This window comes from Oncorhynchus nerka, linkage group LG4, assembly GCF_034236695.1.
Source record: "Oncorhynchus nerka isolate Pitt River linkage group LG4, Oner_Uvic_2.0, whole genome shotgun sequence".
Classification (NCBI taxonomy): domain Eukaryota; kingdom Metazoa; phylum Chordata; class Actinopteri; order Salmoniformes; family Salmonidae; genus Oncorhynchus; species Oncorhynchus nerka.
Window position 1 is genome coordinate 75097726 of NC_088399.1, and position 10436 is coordinate 75108161.

At 43.2% G+C, this 10436-nt stretch overlaps 1 protein-coding gene across 1 annotated transcript; it reads right to left on the reverse strand.

Moving 5' to 3' along the window:
- Positions 1 to 7653: 7653 nt before the first annotated feature.
- On the reverse strand, positions 7654 to 10101 carry med10 (mediator complex subunit 10). The gene is made up of 4 exons (XM_029658548.2): positions 9831 to 10101; positions 9398 to 9481; positions 8691 to 8793; positions 7654 to 8428 (listed from the first exon to the last, which is right to left on the reverse strand). The coding sequence occupies exons 1-4, from the start codon at positions 9950 to 9952 to the stop codon at positions 8333 to 8335; spliced, it is 405 nt and encodes a 134-aa protein (XP_029514408.1). The 5' UTR covers positions 9953 to 10101; the 3' UTR covers positions 7654 to 8332.
- Between the last annotated feature and the right edge of the window lie 335 nt (positions 10102 to 10436).

Here is a 10436-nt window from a genome sequence, read left to right on the forward strand (position 1 = left end):
CTGGTGTTGGAAACTAGCACAGATACAGTATGTGTGTTATTAGTGACTGAAGGTGTGGTGGTGGAAACTAGCACAGATACAGTATGTGTGTTATTAGTGACTGAAGGTGTGGTGGTGGAAACTAGCACAGATACAGTATGTGTGTTATTAGTGACTGAAGGTGTGGTGGTGGAAACTAGCACAGATACAGTATGTGTGTTATTAGTGACTGAAGGTGTGGTGGTGGCACCTACATGGTAAATGGTTGATAAAGAGATAATGACTGGGGGAGGAGATGGGGAGATGGAGAGAGGAGGAGAGAGAAAAGGAGGAGGGGGAGGGGGAGAGAGAAGAGGAGGAGGGGGGGGGGAGTGTTGCAGACTAGTAATGACCCTCCTGTGCCTTTTGTGTGTGTGTGTGTGTGTGTGTGTGTGTGTGTGTGTGTGTGTGTGTGTGTGTGTGTGTGTGTGTGTGTGTGTGTGTGTGTGTGTGTGTGTGTGTGTGTGTGTGCTATTATTTGTGTGACCCTGTTATAAAGATGGGGTCACAATAGCCCCATGGCTATGATTTAAATTAGACTGTTGGACCCTGCTAACACTACACCTTATACCCCATCAGTCCCTAGGGGTTAGCTAGCTGGCTAAACGGGCAAGAGTTTTAACTCCCGAGGGACGAGGGGATATTAATTCATGCGATTATCTGATCTTAGTGAGTCATACACTTCATCATCAAAAACTGCTTACACACATATAACTGACATCACAAATGGACATCAACAGACACCCATCTAGCCATACACACACACCCACACAGCAGACAGTGATTCATTATGTTGTGTGTAACACCACATCTGCTGACAGGGCCAGACCTCAGCACGAGCCGGAAACAATATGGCCATCACAACCCCATTATATCAGGGGGTCAACCTCCCCCTCACACACACACAAAACCCTGACATGACCTATAAACACTCTACATGCCCCCACCCCTGCCGTCCTTGGTCTCTAACAGCCGATGGTGAGGTGTGTGACGTCCCTGAACACTTGCATGACCCTCACCCCACCTCCCACTCTTAGTGGCCTACATCCAACCCCAACCTTACTGCTAGCACACACCCCAGACAACAGTGGTCTCTCCCTCTCTCTCTCTGTCCTGTCTTTCCTTCTCCTGGCTCTTTAGGGGACATAGAGAGTCAAAGGATGCAGAAAGGGAGGAGAGGAGGGTTGAGGAGGCAGAATCAGGAGATAGGTTGGAGAAGGTTTGAGCAGAGGGAAGAGATGATAGGATGGAAGGAGGGGAGAGGGTTGGCTCATGGCGAAATGTGCATGCATGTGCCTGTGTGTTGCAGTCTGTGGGGTGTGTGTGTGAGTTTGAGCGTGCGTGCGATGTCCCTACCAAGGACCACATATGAGCACAGCAGTGTGGCCCACATGGCTAGACAAAGCCTGGGTGTGGTGGGCAGTTTCATGAGGCCTGACTCTGTGTGTGTGTGTGTGTGTGTGTGTGTGTGTGTGTGTGTGTGTGTGTGTGTGTGTGTGTGTGTGTGTGTGTGTGTGTGTGTGTGTGTGTGTGTGTGTGTGTGTGTTGTCTCGGAGGACAATAGTGAGCGGGCCTAACAGCTGACTATAGAGGAGACAAATGTACATTTTATTCATCCATTTGGGACACGTCTCTACTCACCCCTTCTGTTCCTGGGGAGGTCGCCTACAGAGCAAAGCAGAGGCCTTTTTCCCCAAAAGGAACCACATACACTGAGTATACAAATCATTAAGAACACCTGCTATTTCCATGACATAAACTGACCAGGTGAATCCAGGTGAAACCTATGATCCCGCATTGGATTGTGTCAAGAAATTCAACACTGCTGGGTTTTTCACACTCAACCATCCAAAGGACATCTGGCCAATTTGACACAACTGTGGGAAGCATTGGAGTCAACATGGGCCAGCATCCCTGTGGAACGCTTTCGACACCTTGTGGAGTCCCTGCCATCTCTCACAGTCTCACGTCAAAATGAGATGTTCAGCCATGTTTCTCAAATGTCATATTTCAAAGTTGTTCCAAACGTCATATTTCAAAGTTGTTCCAAACGTTTGGGATAGGCTTAAAACAAAAGTATAGAAAGCAACTCTCTATTGTTGGATTTGAACTTGCAACCTTTGGAATCAGATGCTTACGTCCATCCGCCATCCCCGTCCTCAACGCACTAACAAAACCGAAACCTACTTGAAGGTAACATCGCTCACTGTTGCCCCTAGTGGGCGTTTTCTACATCATCTCCCAACCTCAGACATGTAAGTCGCTCTGGATAAGAGCGTCTGCTAAATGACTTAAATGTAAATGTAAATGTACATGGATGGACGTTGAATACTGACGTGTATCACGGGCCAATAAGAATCAATGCCCCAATAAATTGAGGGCAAAAGGTAGGAGGGGGTTCAACTCAATATTAGGAAGGTGTTCCTAATGTTTGGTCTACTTACTCAGTGTACAACCACATTCCCAAATTCCCTCAGCGTCAGGTCAAAACAGCCTGAGGCTAAATGTCTGAAGACAAAATAATGAATAGAATGTGAGAATCATTGTTGGTATCATTCACAGCCGTTATTTAAGCTTGTGGAATTAACCTAGACTTCAATTTATGCATACCTGCCACTTTTCCCAGACATAATACAGATAATACATGATTACATATACATCATCAAAATGATTGTAATGACATATCTGATCACAACAACACAAAGTGCTGGAGAAACATGAAAGTGATCTATTCCCTCCATTCATCCAGTAGTGTCTGTGTGTGTGTGTGTGTGTGTGTGTGTGTGTGTGTGTGTGTGTGTGTGTGTGTGTGTGTGTGTGTGTGTGTGTGTGTGTGTGTGTGTGTGTGTGTGTGTGTGTGTGTGTGTGTGTGTGTGTGTGTGTGTAGGGGGGTTGTGTGTGTTATGGTGGGATTATAATTCAGTGTTATTAAGACACACTTAATGCTGAGACGGGGAGCAGTGTCCTAACACCTACACACACACACACACAATTGCACACACACTCTTAACACTGATAGGGAGAGAGCAGAGCTGTCTACAAAGGTAGATAATTAAACCAGGGGGAAATTATAGAATCCTTTTATACATTCTCTTTCTCTCTCATTTTACAATCTCTCCTTCTGTATGTCTGTCTGTCTATCTATCTCTCCCTCTGTGTCTGTCTGTCTGTCTGTCTATCTCTCCCCTCCTCCTGCTCCCTCTGGTTCACCCTGCACACACTGCTCCTTAGCAAATCTCTCTGATTGTAGATTAAATGGGGACTCTTGGGCAGGGTGGAGAGAGGGATGGGGGAGGGAGAGAGGGATGTCAAGGAGAGAGAAGAGAGGAGTGGAGGAGAGAAAAAATGGTTAGAAACACTGATAGAGCAGGCATAATCCTGAAACAAAGATATCCTTGCATGTATTAGTACCATTTGTAACAATAAAGGTGCAATCAGTCACTTTCTCCTACTCAGTAATGTGATTTATCAGTGGAGTCTGGGTGTGCAGACAACAACTAACTGGTAATTTATAGGTTTCATTTAACGTTTAGTGTCCCATCCTCCTCACTGGACAATACTACACCCCTGGGCGTAGTATCTCTCTCCCCCTTTCTCTCGACTCTGTCTATCTCAATCCCCATCTATTTCCCTCTTTCCCATCTCTCTTCTCTCCTTTCTCTCTCAATCCCACTCTATTTCCCTCTTTTTCTCATATGTCTCCTCTCATTTCTCTCTCAACCATCTATCTCCTCTCTCAATCACCCTCTATTTCTCATCTCTCCTCTTCTCTCTCTCTGAATGTTTCTCCCCCCTCTCCTCTTCTCTCTCTCTGAATGTTTCTCCCCCCTCTCCTCTTCTCTCTCTCTCTCTCTCTCTGAATGTTTCTCCCCCTCTCCTCTCTCTGTGAATGTTTCTTCCCCCTCTCCTCTCTCTGTGAATGTTTCTTCCCCCTCTCCTCTCTCTGTCAATGTTTCTCCCCCTCTCCTCTTCTCTCTCTCTGAATGTTTCTCCCCCTCTCCTTTTCTCTCTCTCTCTCTCTCTGAATGTTTCTCCCCCTCTCCTCTCTCTGTGAATGTTTCTCCCCCTCTTCTCTCTCTCTGAATGTTTCTCCCCCTCTCCTCTTCTCTCTCTCTGAATGTTTCTCCCCCTCTCCTCTTCTCTCTCTCTGAATGTTTCTCCCCCTCTCCTCTCCTCTTCTTTCTCTCTGAATGTTTCTCCCCCTCTCCTCTTCTCTCTCTGAATGTTTCTCCCCCTCTCCTCTTCTCTCTCTCTGAATGTTTCTCCCCCCTCCTCTTCTCTCTCTCTGAATGTTTCTCCCCCTCTCCTCTTCTCTCTGAATGTTACTCCCCCTCTCCTCTTCTCTCTCTCTGAATGTTTCTCCCCCTCTCCTCTTCTCTCTCTCTGAATGTTTCTCCCCCTCTCCTCTTCTCTCTCTCTGAATGTTTCTCCCCCACTCCTCTTCTCTCTCTCTGTGAATGTTTCTCCCCCTCTCCTCTTCTCTCTCTCTGAATGTTTCTCCCCCCTCTTCTCTCTCTGTGAATGTTTCTCCCCCCTCTCCTCTTCTCTCTCTTAGAGTATTTCTCCCTCTCTCATCTCCCTCTCCTCTAAGCAGTGATATTTCAGAATGGTGCCAGGGTAGAGGTGCCTTTTTCCTTGGTGATTCATGTTAACAGCAAGTGTGTAAATGGACCTAGAGGAACCATAGACGTACTAGGTAACAGTCATTTTATCCGTCTCTACTACAGGTAACTGAATAAGTAAAGTGATCCTAGAGATCGTCAATGCCTCTCTGGTGACCTGATGACATTCTGTTCTAAGGCTGGTGTGTGTGTGTGTGTGTGTCGGTCTCATCAAAGCGGATTCTATTGGCTGCCTTTATTGTCCTCTAGGGCTCTAATATGAATAACAAACACACACCTACTGCCTTCTCACTTAATATGCAATTAAACACACACATGGCATGGGCAATTGTCTCTGCATCTAGCCAGGGACCGGGGAGGGGTGTTACCATAGTAACAGGAGCGACAGAAGGACTGTCTTCTGACCCTTCTAACCCTCTTCAAGGAAGAGATTGCTGTTGCGTAAGTGACTTACACTTGTGAAATGACATTTTCTTCATACTGGACCCCCGTGGGAATTGAACCCACAACCCTGCACTGCAAGTGCCATGCTCTACCAACTGGGCTACACAGGAGCCTTAACTATGTTAATTATGTTGCATTAATGTACACAACTTCATACATTTACCATCTATAGTTTACAATAGGAATACGACATCACTTTAACTAATAAAAGTAACTGTTAGGAACTAAAATTATTTTTTTCCAGTACCCTCATTGAACTAGATAGCATTCAGTGTCATAAACACTACTCAAGGCCAGGAACTGCATATAACAAAGAGCAAGAGGATCCACCTCTAGCAACAAGACTATTTCAATCAAGAAACCCCACATCCCCCCTCTCTTTCTGTCTCACTCCTGGGAGGAATTCTGAAGACAAAAAAAATAATCAAATAAAAAGAATGTGGCCATCATAAAATAGAGAAGGTAGGTAACCTAGGTAACGGCCGAGGATGTTCGCGTTGGAGGTGACTAGCCTGAGAGCATATGAGGAGGACGAGGTAAACAGAGGGAGGAAGTCAAACATACCTCACAAGAAGTAATTCACACACACACACACACACATTCAGCTAGAGAAATGCCACAGCCATTCTCATCTACGTACTCAAACCGAATAAAAAGTGAATAACAATAAACTGAACAAAAACATCCAAAGTACATTTACATCAAAAGCCTTTCCCTTGTGTTGCTGGTGACTGAAAGGTCTACCCCTGACCTGTGATGCATTGTCACTGACAATTCCTTCAAAACTCATTGAGAAATGGGAGAGGTTAGCAGGTGATGACAATACACCGGAAGAGGAGATAAGATGTTGACAGCACAGTACAAGTAAAGGACAAAGACAAGTAGGGGAGGAAGAGATGAGGAAAAAGAGAAGGAAGATAAGGAGAAAAAAAGGCACTGAGAATAGTGTCCGTTTGATGACATCAGCCTGTACCCTGCACACATACATATGACGTCACCCGTTTCCCCTGAGGACAGGTTGCATTGTCACGTCTGTGCGTCACTAAAGAGCACTGAGGGCTCTGTCATTAACGCTCCAATTACTAAGCAACCAGTCATCCAGGGAGCACACACACCTGCATTGTGGAGAACCTAAGTGGAATTAATCAACTGCGACCTCAGGGCATTGTGAAGGTTGATGGCAGCCTCATCGGCTGAGAAGTCGATACCTGCAGTGCCTTCAGAAAGTATTCACACCACTTGACATTATCCACATTTTGTTGTTACAGCCTGAATTGAAAATTGATTCAATTGAGATTGTATCACTGGTTTACACACAATACCCCATAACGTCAAAGTGGATTCATGTGTTGTTTTATTAATTCAAAATTTAAAGCTGAAATGTTTTGAGTCAATAAGTATTCAACCCCTTTGTTATAGCAAGCCTAAATAAGTTCAGGAGTAAAAATGTGCTTAACAAGTCACATAATAAGTTGCATGGCCTCACCGTGTGTGCAATAATAGTTCAACATGATTTTTGAATGACTACCTCATCTCTGTACCTCACACATACTATTCTCTGTAAGATCCCTCAGTCAAGCAGTGCATTTCTAACAGATTCAACCACAAAGACCAAAGAGGTTTTCCAATGCCTCGCAAAGGGCACCTATTGGTAGGTGGGTAAAAAAACATTTTCTTCCATAATACCCACTGAACACAACCTCTTATAACCTCTCCAGGACACCTACACCACCCGATGTTACAGGAAGGCCATAAAGATCATCAAGGACATCAACCACCCGAACCACTGCCTGTTCACCCCGCTATCATCCAGAAGGCGAGGTCAGTACAGGTGCATCAAAGCTGGGACCGAGAGACTGAAAAACAGCTTCTATCTCAAGGCCATCAGACTGTTAAACAGCCATCACTAACATTGAGTGGCTGCTGCCAACACACTGTCATTGACACTGACCCAACTCCAGCCACTTTAATAATGGGAATTGATGGGAAATGATGTAAATATATCACTAGCCACTTTAAACAATGCTACCTTATATAATGTTACTTACCCTACATTATTCATCTCATATGCATATGTATATACTGTACTCTAGATCATCGACTGCATTCTTATGTCACTAGCCACTTTAACTATGCCACTTTGTTTACTTTGTCTACATACTCATCTCATATGTATATACTGTACTCGATACCATCTACTCTATGATGCTCTGTACCATCACTCATTCATATATCCTTATGTACATATTCCTTATCCCCTTACACTGTGTATAAGACAGTAGTTTTGGAATTGTTAGTTAGATTACTTGTTGGTTATCACTGCATTGTCGGAACTAGAAGCACAAGCATTTCGCTACACTCGCATTAACATCTGCTAACCATGTGTATGTGACAAATAAAATGTTATTTTATTTGATTTGATTTATAATGTAATGTCCATAATGATTGACCTTTGGGTGAAAGAATGGGACATTGAGGCCTTTACCACTTATACCTGTTATAAATCAAGATCATGTTAATGAATTGTAGTCTACAAGGCGCTAACATGGGAGTAAATACCACACTAATCTTCCAATCACAAGACCATTTATTTGCAATATAAAACAAAAAGCAAAACAAACAAGATTCAATCAAAACACAAAATGTGTGTTGTAAACCTCTGATCTAATCTGTTGATCATGTACAAGATGCATTTAGATACTTGAGCTTGATACAAAACAGAGTCCCAGTCCAGATCTTCAGTGTTGTACAATTATCTTTAGTCTTTACAAAAAGGTGCTGTATAAGTAGAAACATTATATACATGTTCTAGGTGGGATCTCACACAGCAGGAGGAAACAGTTAGCCAGATATCACATTCTGAGTAAATGACATATTTCCAGCACAACAAAAAGATAGTTGAAAAGGCAATAGGTTCTTGGCTGCCAGTTCTTACTATCCAATCCTCAGCTCTAGCTCATTTGTGATGATTTTTTGTTTTGTTTTTGTCCACAATATTTTGTACCCTTCCATGGAAAATTCCTGCCACATTACTCTCCCCACATCAAAGAATTTCTCCTCCAACTACCTCTACAGCTGTCTCATTATCTCAGACTAGGTGATTGATCAATGTCAACAACCCACTTTCCCATTAATAACCCCTGAATATGAATACACGTCATCTGGCTGACTCATCGATCCTGCCCTGTGAAACCTCACTGTGGCTTTGAGTAGGGGGGTTAGGGGTCAGGGTTAAAGTTCTGGAGTCACTATGATGGGGGGTCATCTCCATGGATAGCCTTGTACTTGGTCATCTCCTCTGGAAAAACCTTGCCCAGCTCAGAGATCAGCAGGCTCTTAAACTTCTGCAACCAGAGACAGAACAGAGGGGTCAGAGTTTGAAGCTAAAGTTTATTTACTGTTATTTAGTAAGAACCATTATGGCCTTAATGGTAATAAGACAATATAAGAGGATTATATATTCTTATGACAAGTCTTACAATCAATTATAATCCTAAGGCATTATACCAGCAGACTGAGTAAAGTGTAACCATGACTACTTGTCATTAAGTAACTTCTTGAATCTATTTACATGTCTTTATTAGGCTTGAATCTACTCCCACTTACCGTCATGGTGTCAATCTTGCCTTTAACCTGCTCGTTCTTGGCCAGGGCCCTTTCCAGACACTCCTTAGTGTACAGCTGGGGGTTACGACCCTGGTCTATGTATCTGACAACATAAGGCAAAACATTACATTGGTTTAGTTAGGCTGAGGGTCTGTGGCCAAGTGGAGGTCTGAGGGTGAGAAAGGGCTGGTATAAGGGTGACTTTCCTTCTATTAAGCTCAACACAGTCTTGAGTAGCCATCGTTACAAATCTAATCTCGTTGACTCGACAATTTGAATGGGAGCGCTGGCATCCAACACTCGCATTTGACTGGCTCTGCAAATAAATTACTACTCAGTTTCCCCTCAAGACAGGCAATTCCTTGTTTTGTCTGTGTCCCTTTTCCTGCCCTGTCAGACAAAGTCTTATAGCTTATGCAGCATTTGTTGAGTATCGTATGAATGCATGCTCGCCTGATGCAAGCCAGATTTATTTTCTTATCTGTTTCCTGCTCCAGTGTCACCCATACAAACTATGTGATTGGTTTGAAATGGCGCATAACTAGTTTCCATCGACTCCACCATACTCTCCACCCATTTTTATCTTATTCATGAGGTAACTTTCCCAGGCTTTCAAAAGTTACATGAGATGCCGGGGCTTCCGAGGCTCACAAACTAGAGCTAGAAATGGCAGGTGTATGTACAAGTTGGTAGGTACAGCTACTCACTCAAATGCCTCGAGAGGAACGTTGATCTCATGTAGCTGCTGGCGACATTTCTCAATGTCCTGCAGTCCCGTGATCATGTAGTTTCTGAAAGGCACAAAATCGAGGATAGACATTTCAACAACTAACGTTAGCAGGCAAAATCTACAACTACCATACAACTAACTACATCAACATTACTGATAGTTAGTCAGCAATCAAATCAGGTCATTAATATATGTTAAGTATTTGATACCATGCTGTGTGTCTATAACATTTATTGACTGTACTAGCTAGCTCGCTATGTGGAAGCTAGTTAGCATTGACTAACCAGTTTGTCTTTTTTACACAACTGTGGTGTATTGATAACGGGGAGTTGGCAGTCACATATTTAAGAGACTAGCTATGATTGCTAGCAATACTAGAAACATCTACCTAGCCAACTGGCAAAACTTACAGTTTTTGGTTGAGTCCTGTTTGACTGCTAGGTTGGAAGTCGCTAACGATGATTCCCATTTGTCGAATATTTTCAACAAACTTTTCGAGATGCTCCTCGAGGTTATCAAATTTCTCAGCCATGTCTCAAACAAAATGTTATCTATGTCTTCAGTTCTCATAAACATGAAATGTAAAAAGACAAACAAAGCCTTTTGTCAATTCATCACAATTTCAGTCGCTATCCAGACTCCCATAGTACTACACTGCTTTTCCGAAGGGTAAGAACCAATCATTGGCGAATGTGTAGTTGCCGTAGCGACAGCCTGCCGTCTGCAGCTCCAGATTGCTGCAAAGCGTCGTGCTCTGAAATAGTCAGAGACACATTGTTGCAACTTGCTATTTGTACAAGGTCTTATAAACTCGTAAAATTGATTGTTACAATGTATCATCATCACCATGCATTTTTAATACAGGTCATTTGAAAGCATGTGTTTATATATTGATGGACAGTGTTTTATAAGTGTTTTCAATTCATAAAAGCAGTGCAATAAAGCAATAAAACATACAAAATATAGTAAAATACTTTGTAGGCTACTTAGGACAGCTGGTTGAATGCCTCTTTGTA